Source organism: Myotis daubentonii, chromosome 7, assembly GCF_963259705.1.
Source record: "Myotis daubentonii chromosome 7, mMyoDau2.1, whole genome shotgun sequence".
In the NCBI taxonomy this organism is placed as follows: domain Eukaryota; kingdom Metazoa; phylum Chordata; class Mammalia; order Chiroptera; family Vespertilionidae; genus Myotis; species Myotis daubentonii.
Window position 1 is genome coordinate 40734124 of NC_081846.1, and position 22037 is coordinate 40756160.

Consider the following 22037-nt stretch of genomic DNA (forward strand, 5'->3'; position numbering starts at 1 on the left):
GTGTTTGTACCAGTGATTGCTTTATTGTTTGATAGTGAAAGCTTGAGGGCGTAAGGTTAAATATAGTTCTGAATGTTAGATCTGTCCTCTGAAGACTATTCCACAGTGGGTCAGCATGCTACAGTCCAAATATGATAACCTTTTTATTTTAAATACCCTGCATCCTAGCTTGTTTTCCATCTTATTAATGTAGGGATAAAGATTAAAAATTTTTGAGGAGAAAATGAAACATCTCTTAGCCCACCCCTCTTGATTTTCTCTATTGACCATTAATTATTTTAACCATTAAATTAACACTTGATTTTCAAACTTGTTTAAAAATAGAGAAAAACTTTTAAAACCAAAATCATTCAGGGAATAGAGTTAGAAAACCATGGATGCAATCTGTTGTTGTTTTTTTAAACTTACATTCTAGACAAAAAAATGTGCAATTGAAAGTCTCAATTGATTATCTATTAAGTTGAATCACTTGAAATTATCATTTATTGAGGTTAAATAAAATGGTTGAATATCAGTAATTTATATGGCTAACCTAATAAAAGGATCCTCTATGGTTCGGTACATCAAGAATTGCACGTATGCCACTCACAGCAGTCATCTTGTTCACACCTTTTAGATCAGGGGTGGGGAACGTCCAGCTGGCGGGCCATATAAGGCCTGTGAAATCATTTGGTTTGGCCCCGTCAAGGCATTGGGGGAGTTAATTAAATGTTTGACTAAATATAGCAGGCAATTTTTAAGTTGATAATTTTTTATGACCTGTAATGATGTTATAAATATACAAATGACAGAAAAAAGGTTCCCACCCCTGTTTTAGATCATATAGAATAGTTTCCAGTAGAATCTGCTGGTTTTTAGGCTTCTAAAATGGCCACAAGAGTCAGTTGCATCAGAAGATGGGCTTCAGAGTGAGAAGTTAGTCATATGGGGAACTTCCAAAGAAGCTCTGTGTGTATAAAAGTATTAGTTACATTTTAATGCTAATGGAAAATTGAATAGGAGTTGAACATACATGAAATGTAAGTTTCACTACCTAGCTTTCAGGCTTCTATATCCAGGTCCCATACACTCTTCTCAGCTGGGCAGGGACTTTCTCTTTATTGCCTCATGAACAAAGAATGTCTAGCTGACCTTTGTGCATTAACTCATATCAGTCCTCATCACAGAATGCTCTTTTGGCTTGGTTTATAAATTCTATCATTTTCTTAAGTCTGTCCTAGGAAACATTCCACATTTATCACGGCTCCTATAATTTTCTCCATTTCTTTAATCCTTTTTATAACCCAGCCTAATAAATAAACTCATATTTCATACTGTTATTTCTTATGGCTTAAAGCTTTTCTTAGGTTGATTTAATTTTATTTATAAACTAGGGGCCCGGTGCACGAAATTCGTGCACTGGGTGTGTGTGTGTGTGGGGGGGAGTGTCCCTCAGCCCAGCCTGCCCCCTCTCACATACTGGGAGCCCTCAGGCGTTGACCCCCATCACCCTCCAATCACAGGATCGGCCCCTTGCCCAGGCCTGACGCCTCTGACAGAGGCGTCAGGCCTGGGCAGGGGACCTCATTTTCCCCCATCACTGGTTCTGCCCCCAGCCCAGGCCTGATGCCTCGGCCAGAGGCGTAGACCCCCATCACCCTCCGATCACCTGATCGGCCCCTTACCCAGGCCTGATGCCTCCGCCAGAGGTGTCATGCTTGGACAGGGGACCCCCATCTCCCCCTGATCACTGGCTCTGGCCCCCACCCAGGCCTGAGGCCTCTGGCCCAGGAATCATGCCTGGGCAGGGGACCCCCATCTCCCTCTGATCGCTGGCTCCACCCCCCGCCCAAGCCTGACGCCTCTGACCCAGGCTTCAGGCCTGGGCAAGGGGACCATCATATCCCCCCAATCCCTGGCTCCGCCCCTCACCCAGGCCTGATGCCTCGGCCAGAGGAGTTGACCCTCATCACCCTCCGATCACCAATCACCGGATCGGCCCCTTGACCAGGCCTGAGGCCTCCGGCAGAGGTGTCAGGCCTGGGCAGGGGACCCCCAGCTCCCCGTGGTTGCAGGCTCCGCCCCTGCCCAGGCCTGACGCCTCTGGCTGAGGCGTCCGGCTCGGGCAGCGGGGACCCACAGCTGCAGCGGCCCCGCGATCGTGGGCTTCACTTTAGGCCCAGGCAAGGGACCCCTAGCTCCCGGGACTGCCAGCTTTGACTGTGCCCAGCTCCCATCGCTGGCTCCACCCCTACTTCCTGCTATCACTGGCCAGGGCGGCAAAGGCACCTGATTCTCCGATCATGGCTGGGGGGCAGGGCAGAGGCGGCCCCAGGGCTGCCTTTGCCCTGCCCCCCAGCTCTTAGCTCCCCCCTGGGTTTCCGATCACTGTCAGTGGCAGGGGGCTTCTTCCTGCTTTCCCTTTCGCCTCCCTGCATTGTACCTACATATGCAAATTAACCGCCATCTTGTTGGCAGTTAACTGCCAATCTTAGTTGGCAGTTAATTTGCATATAGCCCTGATTAGCCAATGAAAAGGGTATCATCCTACGCCAATTACCATTTTTCTCTTTTATTAGATAGGATGCTTATTGTGCTGGGCTCACAATAGGTGTTTGATGAGTTGATTAAATTAAGAAGCAGACTAGAAAGAAGAAATTTAAATTGATAATTGCTATGTGTAAGGGAAAATTTCATGGGTGAATTTTTTTCTAAATTTTATATAATTTTGCTATACTACTATAGACATTTACATTGTATAAAATAAATAGCCATTAGGTAGTTTTTTTGTTTTTTTTACTGATGTCTTAAACTTGTAATCATTTTAGTAGCATTGAATCCAAATATATATTATTTGTTTAGTGCTTTAATATCTATTACATGTTAAATTTACCTTTTTTTTTCTTTAATAGGAGGAAAGGACAGACGAAGTGGCCTCATTCTGACAATTCCATTATGCTTGGAACAGACAAATATGGATGAGCTGAGTGTCACCTTAGACTATCTACTCAGCATTCCAAGGTGACTCTTAAGGTGTCTTTTCTTAAATCTCAATATGTCTTCATTCACTTACTAATGATTCTTGCTATTGTTAAAATATACTTTGCTATCTTATCTGCTTTTGTTAGCAGTGAAGTTATAATTATAAACACTAGAATCAGTAATTTATGAAACCACAACAGATAAAATAATACTCTTTTTATGCTCTTCAGGCACTGAATAATATACAGATTTCCAAAATATATGTACTGTCAACTTTTAAGGAACATGAAGATTGAGTATTTATATATCATGCAACTTGAGAAAACTTAGAGAAATGTGTTGAATAGAAAGTATCTTTTATTTAGTTATCTCACTATATAGATATAAGTACATCTGCAGATTTTAATTTATTGAGTGAAGGCTATTTAGAGTTTAAAACATTCTTGTTTTAAAAAATGCAAAAAATATTTATATTTTAATCCAAAGGTCTTTGGATTTTTAATTTTTATATTTTTGGGGTGAAGACAAAACTTACACTTTTCTATTTGCTTGAGCCTATCCTCCATTTCAACAACAAGCAAAACAAAAAAAGTCCTCTCCTCAACTCTCAACTTTTCCTCCCATCAGTGATATTTGGGGGCTGAAGTCTCTTGAGTATGCCTCCCCAAAACAATTGGATCAGAATCTCTGGAGGTCAACTCCCAGGCATCAGAATTTTGAAAAATGTCTCCAGGTTATTCCTGATTCTGTAGAGCTCCAACATGTACAGAAGTTACCTTTCCATTTTTCTCAAATTTTGAATTTTTTAAAAATTGAAATTTAGATTTTAAATTGGTTCTTCCTAGTTGTAGAAAACTCATTTATGTTACAGAAGAAACATCAGAGCACAGAGGTTTAATGACTTGCCAAAAATTACACAGACATTAAGGTCGTAAGTCTTTAGTCACTCAGTAAATGCATGAGGTCCTACAATGAACTTCTCATTGTTCTAGGTACTGAGGAAATGGGTGAACAAAGCAGACCCAGTCCCTGCCCTTATCAGCCTTATTCCTTAATGGGCAAACTAATATTACAAATAAATACACAGTATATTAGATGTTCATGAAGGCTATGACCACTAGAGTTAAGAGAGAGATGGCTTGGAAAGGGTAGGTAAGTCAATATTTCACAAAATGGTAAGATTTTATCAGATATGATTGAATTGAGGAAAAGGACCTATAGATGTTTGATGAAAGAGCATTAAGAAAGAACATTGAAGACAGTGAACAGGAAGTGCAAAGGCCCTGAGACAGAAGCAGGCTCAGCATGTGAGACGAGTAAGGTGGCTGGAGCAGTTTGAGAGCGATAGAGTTCTAGAAGAGTGATTAGAGAGAGAGGCTAGAGTCAGTCAGGTCATAGAGGACCTTGCAGGCCATTAAATTCTGGATGAGAAGGAAAGCCATTGCTGCATTCTGACTGAGGAGTGATTTGATTGAATCATGTCACATTTTTAAAGGGCCTCTGTATTTAAAGCACTGTGCTGGAAGCTGCCAAGATATCAGTAAGATAATATTCTTGCTTTTTTGGGAGCATATTATCTAATGAAGATAAATTATAAACAATAATTATAATAAAAGCACGAGTGAAATTAGTGCCATTATGAAAGTATAAGCAGAGCTCGGTGAGTGGAGGAGAAGGAGCCCTTCATAGCAATCAGAGAAATTTTTAAGAGCAACAGAACACTGAGCTCAGGAAATCCTTTGGCAAATAGAGTGAGTGAGCTTGTTGAGGAGTCTCTTCTCTTTTACTGCCTGTTTCACGGAGTCACCTCGCCCTCGACAGGCTCTTAACAGAGTAGGAACAAGGAGGAAGGACTTTAATAGTTTGTTGTTGTTATTGTTCTTAAAATATAAACATGTTAATGGTAGTATAGGAATTTATTAGTGTAGCACTGCAGCTCCTTCAGCATGCCATTTATAAAGAACATAACATGCTTCTAAATTATGTATGTTGTTAAAAACAGTTTAAACTGTCACTCCACTTGTAGGAATGAAGTTAAAAAACAACAACAAAACACCTTCTCCCTTGAAGTAGTTGAAATAGTGTCTTTGGATTGTGTGTGTTTTCATTATCTTTTTCAGTAAAATGAGAGAAAATTATGATTAAGGGTGTTTTTAAGTACCTCAAAAGATAAATTTGGAATATTTCATGCCCTTAAGATCACTGCAGATGGTATTTGCAAGCTTCATTACTTTCTTTGTCTTAATATACAGATTAATTTAGAGTGTGCTTTGAAATATAAAAGGCTTATGTAAAACTTCTTTAACAAAATGGGTTGTGTAACCTGTGTCTGAGACATGCAGATGCCAGTGAGAAGAAAATACCAAATTATGGGTTGGCTCACTTCTCTTGGCTCTAGTCCCAACCAGGAAAGGCCCTCTACTAAGCAGTCTGTGTCTTAGCTCTCCTCCTGCAAATTTCCACAATGCCTTGGAAGTCCCTGACTTGCTGCCACTTCTGTGAAAACCACTCTCAACAGCCAGCTACCCGCTCCAGCTGGTCTCTCTTGGGCTTTTGTCCTCCCTGGGTCATAGTGGTCTTCCTAGATGTCTTGTTGGTAGGGAACTCCAGGAATTTTCTCCTTACCTGATCCCACAACCAGCAATTAGATGTCAGATTTGCTTTCCCCAGCAAGTCTTTATGTATTGTTGCTAATCCAGAAATGACTATTATATTGCCTCAGCTTCCTGCTACCCGCCCCCCCACCCCGACAATACTAGTAGGTCCTATATTTTGTAATACAAAATCCAAAAATAGAACATTTCAGCATTCGAGATACATAATTACTGAGATATAATTCAGATATCATGAAATTCACATACCCTTTACAAGGGTACCATTTAGCAGGTTTCAGTATATTCACAAGGTCGTGTGACCATCACACTGTAATTACAGAACATTTTCATCAGCCTAAAAAGAAACCCTATACCCATTAGCAGGAACTCCCCTTCCTCCCCTCCTTCCAGCCTGTGGTAACCACTAATCTTCTTTCTTCTGTCTCTGTGGGTTTGCCCATTTTGGATATTTTCTATAAATGGAACCATATAATACATGGACTTTTGTGTCTGTCTTCTTTTCTAGGTTTATCTGTGCTATATAGCATGTGTCAGTACTTTATTTTTTTCTGGTTGAATAATATTTCATTGTATGGATTATCACATTTTGTTTTTCCATTTATCAATTGATGGTCATTTGGGTTATTTCTGCTTTTAGCTATTTTGAATTATGCTGCTATGAACATTTGTGTGCTAGTTTTTTATATGATCATATGATTCAATTTGTTCACCTGTTGCATACTTCTTGCTCTTATTTTGGAAACTCAGGTTCTGTTCCTGCCTTTAGCAATATCATTCTTATGATCTTACTGTTTTTCATTAGAATTGGATATCACTTCTCCAAGAACCCTCTTGAGTAGCGGCTCTCAACCTGTGGGTCGCGAACAATGAAAATACATCCTGCATATAAGATATTTACATTACGATTCATAATAGTAGCAAAATTACAGTTATGAAGTAGCAATGAAAATAATTTTATGGTTGGGGGTCACCACAACATGAGGAAATGTATTAAAGGGTCGCGGCGTTAGGAAGGTTGAGAACCACTGCCTTGAGGCTATTGTGAATTCTTAGAGGGATTAAGGGAGGATTAGCAAAATCCCCTCAACTGTTGGATTTAAATCTCAGGAAAGGGTCTGCTGTTTACCTTTCCTATAATGTACACAATTGGGAAAACTTTGAGTGGGAAGAGGTTTCACTATAAATCCTTGCTCTGCTAAGCAAAGAGGTAGTTTCTTCCACTGTATTGGAGGAAGGGTAATTGAAATTCCTGCATTCAATTGATTTTATAAGTAAAACAACAACAACAACAACAATAATAATAGAGCTATGTGGCTTGGTTTTAGAATGGAGTCTTTTTCATATAGTTGCATTTTACTAGGGTGGGCTTCTAGAAAGTGTTAGTAAGTTCTTGAGTAATAGGTAATATATAGCAATAACACTTTCCAACACACAACATAATATTTTGCTGGTCAGGTGATGGAGAGTGCAAAATGAGAGCAAAGGTGGGTTAGAGATGCTGTATTCAAGTTTTGAATTACTGTGCACACTGAATGCTACCTCATCTCATTAGTTTTCTCCAAAAGAATACAGAGACCCATTTCCAATGGTCCAGTAATAGCTTACTTCGTTTTCTAACTGTTTTACAGTATCACTTTACAAACCTTATACTCCAGACAGAAAGAAGAGACGAGAATTACGTGTGCACTTGGTAGTCATTAGTTACCTACTTCATTGTGATCCCATTTTATAGATGAAGAAATTTAGAGACCTGTGAGACTATTTGAAGGTTACTTTGATTTCTTCTCTCTTTAAGAAAGTGACTTTCCATGCTTTTAAAGTAATTTTCTTGCCAAATTAGCTTGTAAATACTCATTATTTCCTGAAACGAGAAAAATAAATTGCTTGAGAAAACTCAAATGATATAGTCTTGTTGACAATGTAAACCAAACCAAGTGAGATTAATGCTGCTCCATATACAATTAAGATGTGAACTTTATTTAGAATTATGAAGAATAAAATATGAAGTTTATTTTAATATTTTGTAGTTTTGTTTCATTTCAGTGAAAAGTGTAAGGCTAGAGGATTTACCGTGATTGTGGATGGCAGAAAATCACAGTGGAATGTGGTGAAAACAGTAGTCTTAATGCTACAGGTAATTTTATTTTTGACTATCAGAAAATGGTTTTATTGTACAACATCAGATAAGGTGATAATGGCGAATGCATTTCATTTATAGGACTGTGCCCAGGCTTCTCAGCAGCGACTGAGCTCCGAAATGCACAGCTAACTGTTGGTTTGATACATGCAATTCAGTTCTTGTAGGTTTGACTTTGAGGAGTAAAATAAATGTCAACCCTATTCCAAAGGTTTGTAAATGATCAAAAATAATGTCATGTTTAAATAATTTAAGCAAGTAAGCCAGTCAGGGTAAAAGTGTGAGGGGAGACATTATCAGATTCACCTGGGAGCTTTTGCAAGCTGTAATATCTGTGTCATCCCTACTCCACCCCATTCTGATACTACAGGTAGGGAGTAGGAGTGGGTAATTAATTCTATTCTGCAAAAGCTTCTTAGGTGGTTTTGATAAATGTCTCCCTTCTGATCCCCCCTGCCCCCCTTTCCTCCACAATGCACCAGGAATCAAGATGGTCTATTTCAGTGGTCGGCAGACTGTGGCTCGCGAGCCACATGCGGCTCTTTGGCCCCTTGAGTATGGCCACGAAGTTTCAATCGCACTGTACGTACAAGCCCACACGTGGTATTTTGTGGAAGAGCCACACTGAAGGGGCCGCAGTTTGCCGACCACTGGTCTATTTCTTTCTAATCCAGAACTGTACTTAATGGCTGTGTCCCCAAGGACTCTAGCAGCTCACAAATTAGCATTTGTTAAACAGCTGCAATTATACAGGCCATGATCTGATTCTAGTCTTGTGTTTTATATTGTCTTGTGCTCCTCACAGAATACATACATGGTCCTTTGCATATAGTAGGAACTTAGTAAACATTTGTTGATGTATTAAAAGCATGTTGAGGATACTGTGATCAGAAATGGAAAAATAAAATATTTGAATAATTGAAAGGGCCAGATTGCTCTTACCTGGGTTTCCTCAGAAGGGCTTCTAGAGAAGGTAAAAATTGAGTGATATATAAGAGATTGTATAATTTAAATGAAAGAAAGTGAAAAGAGCATTTTTGGCAGCACACTGACTTTAGAGACAGCTCAAAAACAAAGCAAACGCACTGAAGGGAGTTGATGGCAGGCCAGTGTGGGGGAAAGAAAAGTTGGCAGTTACATGGGACAGTGAACATTCAGTTAGGTAAATATCAGTGATATTTAAAGCAAGATCAAGACTTTTAAATGAACTAGGAAATAATTGGTAGCTGCTTCAGGATTTTGTAGAAAGGAGTATAATTTAAAAAATTAATTAACAAGGAGAATGACTCAATGTTATAGCTTTTATTTGGGATAATTAGGAAAAGGAATTCAAGGTGTGGAAACTGGTAATTTATTTTTCAGTTTTAGTGCTTACTAGATTTCGAGTACCGTACTAAGCTTGCTATATAAATTATCTCGTTGAACTTTATTCTTAGGGCCTTGGAAAACAGGTTCTATTATCCCCAAAAGTGAACTGAGGTTCAAGGATTTTAAATAACTTAGTGAGGTTCTTGTAGTGAAAATGGAAAGAGCCATGATTGGAACTTATCAGGTCCTAAGCATGGTCTTAGCTTTATCCCTTACAAAGTTTATATTTTCCAGGTGATATATCTGAGATGGTCCCCAAATTATCTACCCATTCCCTTATTATTAACTGTTTGGTCTAAACCTTCACCATTAGAATCACTCCTTTGGCCCTGGCCAGGTAGCTCAGTTGGATAGAGCATTGTCCTGATAGGCCAAAGTTGTGGGTTCTGTCCCCAGTCAGGGCACATTCAAGAATCAAACAATGAGGGCATAAATAAGCAGAACAACAAAAATTGGTTTTACTCTTACTTTCTCCCTTTTTCTCTAAAATTAATAAATAAAAATTTGGAAAAATAAAAAAGAATCACTCCATTGTATTGAAAAAAACATAGCCTCCTGAGGATCAGTTTTTAACAGAGCACAGATTAGTGCCCTACCATTACTTTTTCTGTCAAATAATGTTCCCAGAACTATTAAATTCCAAACACTGAAGATTAACTCTTCTCTTGTCAAAGTTGTTAAAAATAACTATTAGGCGAGAAATCCATTAATTATGACCTGTGTTCTTCCTTTCATCCTGTTATTCAACTGTGTCACAGATGCACTGGGGCTTGCTGTCTGAGCTGGACTTTGATCAGTAGCAGTTTTGAAGAACAATCAATGGCTGATTTAATCCCTTCTTATTTCTTTTCTGATAGGTATTTTAACAACTTTTGGATTTATTAATAGTCAACATTTTCAGAAATTGCAAAGGCCTGTTGTTTGCTCCTAGTCAAACATTTTCTACATACAAAGTCTCTCATTGCTTTTATTTCAGAAAGTACAGGTAGCAGTTGTTTGGGAGCCCAGAACTTAGTGCTGGCTCTCCCGAGGGCTAATATTCTCTCAGAGGGGTGGCTTGGTTTCTCTTGTTTCTCACAGCTTTAATACTTAATGACTTTGAAATAATAATCTTTCACTAGTCAGTATATGAATAAACTTTAATCTACCTTAAACTTCTTGTCCCTCTGATAAACATTTTGATTTTGATTTTTAATAAAATGGAAATTAATAAAATATTTTACTTAGTTTATTCACAGCCCAGTCATTGCAGGGAACACTAGGTTTGTGATGTATCCAGTGCCATGTTTTAAGTAGGAAGGTCTTTGTTGTTCCCTAATTAATAATAACATTATTATTATTATATTATCATTATTCAGTTATGCCATTTATGGTGTAGAATATAAATTTGTGGTTGTTGGTTCCTGGAGTTTGTAAATAAAGTTTTATTGGAACTTAACCACACTCATTTGTTTACATATTGCTTATGTCTTCTTTTATACTACAGGGACAGAATTTTAAATAGTTGCAACATAGACTGTATTGCATGCAAAGCCTAAAATATTTATTATCTGGCCCTTCAGAAAGAATTTACTGACTCCTGGTCTAGAAGATTTGAAATGGTGTGGTAGAACTTTTTTAGAGTCAGACAGGCCTGGTTTCTATTACAGCGCCATCACTTAACTCTTATTATGGATAAGTTACTTTAGTTCTCTGAAGCTCAATTTATTCTTCTGTAAAGTTGGGAGGATGAAAGCCACTTACTAATGCAAATTCATTTATTCAATAAATATATATATATATGGAGTATCCTGTGTATGCCAGGCACATAGGAGTGACATGATAAGTAAGGTACCTGCCATTGGGCAGCTTATGTTCTACTGGAAGAGTTAGACAATAAGCAGGAAAATTACTAAATAATGAAACATCAGATAGTCGTAAATACTAGGAAGAAAAATGCAGTGGTAAAAGGAGACTGAGCCAGTGGTGCTATGTTAGGTAGGGTGGTTAGTGAAGAGGGAATATTAGAGTAGAATCCTAAATGAACTGAGGGAGCATTCCAATATGGGACAAAGAACATTCCAGACAGGAAACATCAAGGCAAAAGTCCTGAGGTGAGAATAGACTTCTTACATTCCAGGAGCAGCAAGGCCAGCATAACTGTGGGGGAGGAGTGAGCTGAGGAGAAAGGTATGGGATGAGGTCTGAGAGGTCACTGCCCTGGAGGGCCTTCTAGACCTTGGAAGAGGTAGAGAATATTTCAAAGGCCGACTAGTTTGGAATATTAGCAATGTAGGTCATAGAAACGGGCAAATTTAAGATATGTATAAGGAGCTTGCTGATAAAATATACATGGGATATTTATACATGGATAAATGTTAATTTCCATTTTTAGGTAATATGAATAACCATATCTATTAAATGTGAAATTGTATTTGTCAAAGATTAGCTTTGTCCTTGTTAAGTTAATAACCATGCAGAATCTTTTTTGTATAGTGACCTGTAAGAAATTTATTTTGTGAGAAAATTGATTTTACATTATTTGAAGAATTCCTCCAAGAAAATTGGGTTAGAAAAAAGAAATTTTATAATTTTCCAACTAAAAATTGTCCTGCAGTTTAATCTATACATATTCCTGTTTGAGAGATTCAGTAAAACAAAAATAATTAACATGTACTGTGTGTATTGCTGTTTACCTTCACAATGGAATACTGTAATCTTTTCTGAGTCAGCTTGTCTCTCAAGTATTTCTTTATTGCCATGTATGTTTTGAAGTTTGGAGTATTTCTTCTACTTTATTATTTTAATTATTTTCCAAAGGTCTCTTAACTACTCAGCCTAATCATGAATATCTAATAATTTATGACTTTAATACACTATTCATTTTACATGTATAATTTATAATTATTTTTTTATATTTTACAGAATGTTGTTCCGGCTGAGGTGTCCCTTGTTTGTGTGGTAAAGCCAGATGAATTCTGGGATAAGAAAGTAACACATTTTTGCTTTTGGAAAGAAAAAGATAGACTTGGCTTTGAGGTAAATATAGGAGTGTGTTATATCTTTAAAAAAGCATTTGCTGGTATTGTTTTGTTTGTGCAGCTTTGGATACTATGCAGTGTGTAAGTAATGCTTCCTCAGTGCCTAAGCAATGATCAGTAAGTATATAGTCAGCATTCAGATACTTGTTGAATGAATTATGATGCTTTGTCAAAGACCACAAATGCTTTCTTATTTTTATTTATATCACTCTTTGTTAACTCCTTTGAATAAGTAGAAACTTTTAGTCAAAAAGTTTTTATGAATTACTACAGGACATTTAAGTCATACTAGGAAATTGTAGACATTTTGTAATTGAGGTCAGAGCATATTTTATATGATATGCCAATTTTTTTATTTTATTTTTTTTTTTAGCATCCGGTTTGGTTTTGATACATGAACACCATTACCCATCCTTTCCTATTGACATTTCTCTCTCCCTCTCACTTTCCTTGCAGGAAAGTACGTACATCTTATTGTAGATCAGGAAGAAGTCCAAAGATGAAATAGAAATTTAAACAATTCTGTCATATTTTTCCTTCCACAACCTGTTAATCCCAGCTTCCTAGTAGGAGAGTTGATAGATACTAGACTTTATATCGGTTAAATAAAATATGGAAGCTTTGCAAGGTGTGTACAAAGCCCAACCCTTACCCTATAGAATATAGAGCCTTCAGTGCTTGTACAAGTCAGACAATTAAGACTCATTTGGACCTTGCTATACTATAACACATGTTTATTTTCAATAAAGTCAGTGTCAGTGGATGTTTGGTCTGGAGGAAAAGTCGCTAAGGTGTCTGAAAAAGACTTAAGAAAGCCTGGTTAATTCTTAAATGAGATAGCTTGGAATGTCTTAAAATGAGTGATTTTTTTCTTTCTTCACTTAAAGAAAATATTAGGTTATGATTTACAAGCAATAAAACTTATCCATTTTAGTGTACAGTTTTGGGAGTTTTGACAAACATAAACAGGTATGTAACCACATCACAATCAGGAAATATCTCATCACTCCAAAAATTTCCATCACGCTTCTTTGTAGTCAAATCCTTCTTCCATCTCTAGTCCCTGACAACTACTGAACTGTTTTCTGCCCCTATAGTTTTGCCTTTTCTAGAATGTCATAGAAGTGGAATGATACAGTATGTAACATTTTTAATCTGTCTTTTTTCACATACGCATTTGCACTTGAGATTCATCCATGTTGTATTGATAGTTCTTATTATTTAGTTATAGTATTCCATTGTGAAGGTGTACCACAGTTTGTGTATCCATTCCCCAGGTTGTGTTCAGTTTTTAGTGATTACAAATAAAGTACTATAAACATTCATATATAGGCTTTTATTTATTTATTTATTTATTTTAAAATATATTTTATTGATTTTTTACAGAGAGGAAGGGAGAGAGATAGAGAGTTAGAAACATCGATGAGAGAAAAACATCGATCAGCTGCCTCCTGCACATCTCCTACTGGGGATGTGCCCGCAACCCAGGTACATGCCCTTGACCGGAATCGAACCTGGGACCTTTCAGTCCGCAGGCCGATGCTCTATCCACTGAGCCAAACCTGTTTCGGCCATATATAGGCTTTTATATGAATTTTTTATCTTGAGGGGTAAAATACTTAGGAATGGGATTGGTGGGCCATATGGTAAGTATATATTTAATTTTATGAAACACTTCCAAAGTAGAATTTCAAAGCGGCTATGTAATTGTGCATTCCCACCAGCAAAGTATGAAATTCCCATTCTTGTTAGCACTTGGTATTATTGTCAGTTTTTGTTTGTTTGTTGAGATTATAGTTATTCTAATGGGTGTGTAGAGGTGTATCATTTTGGTTTTAACTTGTATCTCTCTAATGACTAATGATACAAGTATATTTTCAAATGTTTACATATCATTATTTACCTTCTTTGGTGGTAAACATTTTTGCCCATTTAAAAAAAAAATAAGGTCTTTGTTTTCTTGCTATTAAAATATGAGATTTCTATATGTATTTGGATAAAGGTCTTTTATGAGCTATGTAATTTGCAAATGTTACGTCTCAGTCTGTTATTTGCCTTTCAAGATCTTAACAGCATGTTTCAAGAAGTTTTTAACTTGGATGAAGTGCAGCTTTTTTTTTTTGATATATTTTATTGATTTTTTACAGAGAGGAAGGGAGAGAGAGAGAGAGAGAGAGAGAGAGAGAGAGAGAGAGAGAGAGAGAGAGTTAGAAACATCGATGAGAGAGAAACATCGATCAGCTGCCTCCTGCACACCCCCTGCTGGGGGTGTGTCCGCAACCAAGGTACATGCCCTTGACCGGAATCAAACCTGGGACCCTTCAGTCCGCAGGCTGACGCTCTATCTACTGAGCCAAACCGTTTAGGGCTGAAGTGCAGCTTTAAAAATTTTTTTTTTTTTTTGTACTGTAGTTGAGAAATTTTTGCCTAACCTAAGGTCACAAAGCTGGTTTGGCTCAGTGGATAGAGCGTTAGCCTGCTGACTAAAGGGTCCTGGGTTTGATTGCCGTCAAGGGTACATGCCTGGGTTGTAGGTTTGATCCCCAGTAGGGGGCGTGTAGGAAGCAGCCGATCAATGATTCTCTCTCTCTCTGTCTGTCTCCCTTTTCTCTCTGAAATCAATAAAAATATATTTTTAAAAAAAGTCTCGTATATTTTAGGTTTTATATTTAGATCTATGATCCATTTGAGTTAACAGTTGTGTCAAGTTATTATCTGATAATATATGTTTCATGACTTTGGTTATTGTTAATTTGTGCAAGTTATTTTTTGACTCAGTATATGGTCTATCTTGATTTCCTTGTGTATGTGATAAGAATGTGTGTTTGCCATTGTGTTGGAGTGATCCAAGACTGTCAAGATGGCTCATAATGTGATTTCAAATTGGTGTTCTGTTTATTGTGTGTGTGTGTGTGTGTGTGTGTGTGTGTGTGTGTGTGTGTGTGTGTTTCAGTTTGGGTATTTTCTATTAATCCATTTTCAAGTTCATTGTTTCTTGGCTGTGTTGAGTTTGTTAATGAAGCAAACTTACTAAATCTCTGTTGCCATGTTTTTGTTTTCTGTAATTTATGTTTGACCCTTTCTTGTAGTGTCTACTCTTTGCTGAGATTCCCCATTTGTTCTGCAGTTTGTCCATGAGAAACGTTAGCATCCTATATAATAAAAGCCTAATATGCTAAGTGTCCAGTCGCCCGGTTGGCCATTCAACCAGTCAAAGCGAAATATGCTAATGATATGTTAAGGCCAGTTAACTGCTTGCTATGATGTGCACTGACCACCAGGAGGCAGACACTCCGACCAGTAGGTTAGCCTGCTGCTGGGGTCTGGCTGATCAGGACTGAGCGAGACATGCTGGACACGCCCTGGAGCCCTCCCACGGTCCCTCCCCGGCTGGCCAACCTCCTGCGTCTCTCCCCAGCCCTGATCGTGCACCGATGGGGTCCCTCAGCCTGGCCTGCTCCCTCTTGCAATCCAGGCTGAGGGCGCCCCCTCTCCCCGAGTGCGTGAGTTTCGTGCACCGGGCCTCTAGTATATTATAATAATCTTAAATTCCCTACCTGACATTTTTTATATCTGGGTCTGTCTCATTCCGGTTATGTTGTTTGCTTGTTTATTGGCAGTGGGTTGTTTTCTTTCTTGCCTTTTGTGGGCCTTGTTATTTTTGTTGGATTTTGGACATCTTGTTTAGGACAGTAGCAGTTGAGGCCAATGGTATTTGTGCTTGCATGTGGGCCCATCTTGTCTTTTACAAGGCCTTTTAGTGGAGTACGGGAAGGGTTGGTGGATTGAGCTGAGTTGAGTTGGCTTTTGTTGTTGCTATTGTTTTCCTCAGTGTACCACAGGCTTCAAGTCCCTCTGGCTGCTTTATGTTGCAGATGTGGGCTGGTTTGCCAGAGCGGTTTCTTTTTATAATACAGGGTGGTACAAAAGTAGGTTTATAGTTATGAGTTTGCAAAACCCAGAGTTTATTCTTGTATTATTATTTATTAATTATTGTGTTATTTTCCATAACATTTGTGAACCTATTGTTGCCCCACCCCTTTAGTATTCCACCCTCAGCTCTTGGTTTTTCCTTTGCACCTGTGTGTCTCAGAGAAGGTTTCTCTTTGCACTGCTTACTTCCCCTCAACAGTAGACTGCTGTTACTTGTTACTCAGTGTTTATCAGAGGGACATTCTCTGTTCTGATATAGCTTCGGTCTTAGGCAAGCTCTGTAATGGTGAGTCCAGTGGTTAGGGCCCCCTTAGTGGTGTTGCCCTTTCCCCTTTTCCCCAACTTCAGGGAGCCTCTATAATCTGGGCTCATAATATATTCCTGCCCACATAGGATAGAAGGTTCTTCTTTTCCCTTCCTCCAGCTGCAGGGGGGCTGCAGTGGGGCTTTACTAGTACTTGTGCCCTAAAGCCAGTCTATCATCCTTATCTGAGCACCTGAAGGTTTTTTTATTGATTTTTTACAGAGAGGAAGGGAGAGGGAATGGAGAGTCAGAAATATCGATGAGAGAGAAACATCGATCAGCTGCCTCCTGCACACCCCCTACTGGGGATGTGCCTGCAAACAAGGTACATGCCCTTGACCGGAATCGAACCCGGGACCCTTGAGTCCACAGGCCGACGCTCTGTCCACTGAGCCAAACCGGTTATGGCTGAAGGTTTTTGTTCTTTTGGAGAGGTAAGAGTTGAAGAATCTAGGCTGTGCATCAACTTCATGCCTTTCCCCTAGTGGCTGCTGCTGCCTTCTCTAAGGCCTGTACTCTGAGAGAGGCTGTGCTGAAGTTTCTTAACTACTCCCAATCTTCCTCTGGAGTCCCTTGCAAGTCTGTGGAGAGGAGCCTGCAAATGAGTTTGAATTCTTGTGGCAGCACCTCCCAGGGCTCTGCAACTTTGAAACTAGCCCACTTTTGACCTTGAGCATTTCATTTCAAATGTTAGCTGAATTCTTTCCTGGCCTGTATGGAGTCTAGCATTTTCTCCAGATAAACAAGTGTTCTGGCTCCATCCGTCCTTGAAGATGCAAGTCTTTCCTTAGATTTCAGGTTAATTGGTTTCCCTGTGAACTTAACTTTCATGGATTCAAGAAAAGTTGTGATTTCTCAGATAAACTTGTACTGTTTTGTTGTTGTTCTTGTAAGGGTTGGAGCAATGCTCTTTCCATCTCTATTTTTTTGTTAATCCTCACCCAAGGATATTTTTTCCATTGATTTTAGAGAGAGTAGAAGGACATTGATGTGAGAGAGACACATCAATTGGTTTCCTCCCACACGTGCTCTAACCAGGGCCAGGGATCGATTCTGCAACTGAGGTGCATGCCCTTGACCAGAATCGATCCCAGGACCTTTCAGTCTGTGGGACCACACTTCTAACCACTGAGTCAAACCGGCTAGGGCTCTTTCCGCCTTTTTACATGCTAAGCAGAAGTCAGATGTTTTGTTTTTCACTTTTATGTTTCAGCTTTTGTCATTATTGACCTGACTGTGATCTAGACATAGTAGAAGGGTATATGCCAGCATGTACATTAAGAAAGGTGTTATCCTGATAATTGAATGAGAAATGCATCCTAGGGAAGAGAAACAAGTGTAGTGAGGGAAGGAAGTGAAGGCTGAAAGCAGGAGGCCTGGTGTTGCCATGGTGAGTGAGTACTTAAGACAGTCAGGGAGGACCGCTGTTCCTGCCAGGAAATGTTGCTCCAGGAGGATGCAAAGTGATCAGGAGCCAGTAGTTCAGAAACGAAAGCCACGGACACTGAGTGAGGGAGAAGACCCCTTTGTGAGGAGCCTGTCATAGCCGGCATAAGCATAAGCATCTGCTCAGAAATGCTGTGTCAGTTGGGTCTCATGCTTTATGAATTAATTGTAATGTAATACCATGCATCTTGGAGGATAAAATGTAAGACAGAGAATTCCTGTCTGCCTTGATTTGATGTCATAGATTGATTTTTTAAAACTCAAGCATTAAAGCTTCTTATTTTAGCATGTTTTCTGTTAGGCATTGAAGAGGTTCAGCTAGCACATTTTCCCAAGTAAAAGCCTAATGTCCTAATGAGGTGAGAGTAGTTTCAAATGCTGCCTCACACACCACCAAACATACTCAACTGCACTGGGCAGTTCAGTACCAGCCATTAAATAATACTTAGAGCTATATGTAAAATTGAATTCAACGTAGATACTTGTTTAATTAAAAACTACTTTCCGTGGTGTTATTTTGGATCATTTGGGCTGTTGAAAGTACATTATAACTTTGTTATGAGTACTTGTATTCCTGTAAGCATCAGTATGTTTTCCCTCATGGAATTATCCATAACAAGGATTTATTACCAGCTGTCTACATGTTCATCAAATAAACACCCAGTAGTTATTTTAATGACACCTTGTTCCCAGATGATTTCACATTTTCTTGCCTATCATTCTTCCTACTTTTTTCCCTCTAGATGAAGTTCTTCCTGTTAATTTCTCTAATGTTTTTCATCAGCTATTGAATATTCATCTTTCATTGCTCACCTAAATGTTTCTTCAGCCATCCTTCCTGTGTCTGAAATAGCTGCCTATCTGTTCAGTTTCTTCTTTAGCAACTCAGATATTCAGGTACTTTCTGTCCTTTGCCAACATTTTACCTCATGGTGTTGATGGATTTTGATATAATTTGCTATTGTCTTATCAAATGATAAGATAAAATTGAAGTAGTCCTGGCAGTAGTCTTTTCCTCAAATTGGGAGACTAATAATCAAAGGGCTTTCTACCTTCTCATTCTTTATTGTCATTCATGAGAGTAAAAGTGTTATTTACTGGTATGATAACCAGCCACCATTCTAAATTGTTTTCTTCTCATCTCTTTTTATCACTGCATCTGATCCTGTTCTTTTTCTGAGGCCATACTAATGTTAGATCTGGGACCAAAGACTGCCTTCATGTTCCTCTATCTATTCTTTCCAGTTTTTGTAGAAAGTTATTTTCCCCTAGAAAAATATTCTACAGCAAACAAATGCAATCAAACATACACATTGAGATAGTATGTGTATAAACATATATATACACACGAGTATGTACTAAGCACGCAAAGACTTACCAAGACACATTTTAATTCCAAATCTTGCACACACATTCTTAGCATAAGTAAACTAAAAAGTAAACTATCTCAGTGCCTGGAGAGTGACAAGTTCAGTGTTATGTTCTTTAAGAATATTGTATTAGGAAAGGATACGTGTTCTAGTTACAAACAAAAGAATGGGAGTAAGGGAGAGACAAGTTTTAAGCCTTTTCTATAAATTCGATTTCAGATTAAAGAAAACCTTCACAAAAGTTTTGGTTAAAGACAACATGTTAAATATTTTTCTCTTCAAACTTATTGAACAATTGCATGTGCTATTTAACAAAATATTATGCTTATTCATTTAATTTGTCTTAACCTCTCAACATAAAATAAAGGAAAAAGTAATGTTTTATGTAGGACTTTACTATTAAAACAATTTCATAGTGTTCATTTTCTTTGAAAGGATTTGGCAAAGTGATCTTTTTTTCTTCCTTTTTGTAGTATATCCTTAAATATATTCTATGTCATAAAAGAAAGTGAATCTGTACTATTTACATTTAAGTTAATTTTAGGAAAAAGCTTTAAAAGAAATATTCAGATGCAAATAAACCTTTGCCACATATAACTGAGTAACTGCAGATTTTTTCTTTGGCTTATTAAACTTGAAATCTGTTGCCAATGATTTTATGGATTTAGGAACTGCAAAATATAAAAAGGTGTATGTGTGTTTAGTGAGATTAACCAGAGTGGATGGTAAGTGACAAGTGCTCTTCATTGGGCAAGAACGGATTGTATATTAGAAACAATGACCCAAGTTAAATGTATGGGATGACAGCTGATCAGAATTATGTCCTCTTAGAGCTTAAAGAGACATCATTAATAATTTAATGTAGCTTCTTTGGCAGATTGGGGAAATAAGCCAGGAGTGAATTCCTTTATGTTGGCATCTACAAGGTGAGTGAGTTTGTGTCAGAGCTAGGGTATAAACCTGGAATGATTGGCTCCTAGCTTAGGATCCTTCTAGTTATTTAATGGTGTTTAACTTAAGAAAGGAATTTGGAAATCTCTTGGGGGTATTATAGTAAAGCCTTTGGCCCTCTGCACTATTATGACCAGAGGAGCAACAACATGTAGATTTATTTAGAGTATTGTCAACAAAGACTTTAGAAACAAACCAGAAATTGTTAATCCACTTTATGAAAGTGTTGTACAGCTGTCTCTGGATTATTGCAGAAACAAAAAAAGCTTTTTCCTTTAGAGAACCTTATTTATTTTTATATTTCCAACATTAGAATACATAAAATCCAACAAATAATACTTTTAATAAATAAATTTAACTTCCATTAAATAATGACTATTTAGAAAATAAACAGCACATCATTAAAAGTTGTTATAATATGAGGGACATGATAGAGGGATTTTTTAAAAAAGATATTTCAGCATTTTAAATAGAATATTGTGCCAAATAAGGCTCAATTAAAGAGCAGAAAGATCATTTATTATGTTTTCCATTCATTGTATTTTCTGTCCAGTCATTTTTTTTCAGGAGAGAGTGTTTTGGAAATGTCATCTTTTCAGATGTGAATTGATAGTCAATTTAGCAGGTAGTTTATTTCCTCATCGAATCGATACATTGTTAGTATATACTTAGTTAATAAATAGCTAGACATTTTTAGAGAAAGGAGAAGCCCCTCCCTGGGATCTGATTGTGTTTAATCTTTCTAGAGTGGAAGTGTCTGCCTGGATCCCAAAAGGAGTTGGTGGCAGCATATATGGTTTCTATGGCTTAACTTCTCTTATTGTTGAATGTTTAACATCATGTCTGTCCCTAAGAACTAGTCTGAAGAAGCTGCATTAGAGCTAGAGGATAAAATAAAGCCCTCTGTGACAAGTTCTTCACTAAGAGAAAACCGTTTTCTGTGTTTCTTTTATTGTTTATTTTAAATTAGCTCCCATTGGTACCTAAATAGTAAAATATGCTAAGCTCCTTATCCTAGAAATAACATTAAATTGCCATTTAAAGTAGATAGGTATTATACAGTTTGAAGTTATTAAACTAACCAAAAATGTAATCTAATGTTCTGTATCTTATTTCTTTTATTTTTTTAATGGAAAAAAGAATCATATGAATTCTTAACTTCCCTTTCATTACCACCTCCCAATTTTCCTTGTTCTACCTCTGACCTCCTTGCTTGCTACCTTAGAAGAGGTACTGTTTCCCCAGTCTGAGGTTGAGATCTCATCTTGTTTCTTCTATAAGTCATTTCCTTCTTCTAATGATTCTTTTCTGTTTTTAGTTTTTTTAATACGGCATTTGGTACATACTATTTTAAAAAATGTGTATGTATAGAAGAAGCTTAAATAATAAAACAAACACTTGAGTACCTACCACATAACCTTAGAACTTAAAATAAATCTGAGTGCCCCTCTCTGATCCCATTCACCCATCCCCATCCCTGAACACTTAAATTATTTGTGTTTATTCACCTTCTGTTTAGGTTTTCTTTCTGTATGTGTGTATTAAAAACTTAAATGTGAAATAGAGAATGTTTATCTTTTATATTTATACTAGAAGCTCGGTGCACAAAAATTTGTGCACTGGCAGGAGGCAGGGGGATCTCTTAGCCTAACCTGTGCCCTCTCACAGTCTGGGACCCCTTGGGAGATAACCACCTGCTGGCTTAGGCCCACTCCCCTGGTGGCAGATGGCACGCCTGATCCCGCAGGGCCTGCCTGTCTCCCCCGGTTGCACACGGCAGGCCCGGATCCACGCTGGGTCGGGCAGCAGCTCGGGATCCCGCTGCCGCCCACCCCCCAACCCCGGGCCGCACACGGCAGGCCCAGATCCACGCTGGGGCAGGCAGCAGCTGGGGATACCGCTGCCATCTGCGCAGGGCAGCGCAGTGGGATC

The 22037-nt window shown here is 38.2% G+C and overlaps 1 protein-coding gene across 2 annotated transcripts in view; it reads left to right on the plus strand.

Moving 5' to 3' along the window:
- SESTD1 (SEC14 and spectrin domain containing 1) overlaps positions 1–22037 on the plus strand; it is a 102348-nt gene that overhangs the window by 34993 nt on the left and 45318 nt on the right. The window contains exons 3-5 of one of the 2 annotated variants that reach the window (XM_059703943.1): positions 2892–3000; positions 7620–7710; positions 11986–12099. In XM_059703943.1, the coding sequence (XP_059559926.1) occupies positions 2892–3000; positions 7620–7710; positions 11986–12099 (314 nt within the window). Of the gene's footprint in view, positions 1–2891; positions 3001–7603; positions 7711–11985; positions 12100–22037 lie in introns of those variants that run through there. The other variant, XM_059703944.1, reaches the window with a different exon arrangement.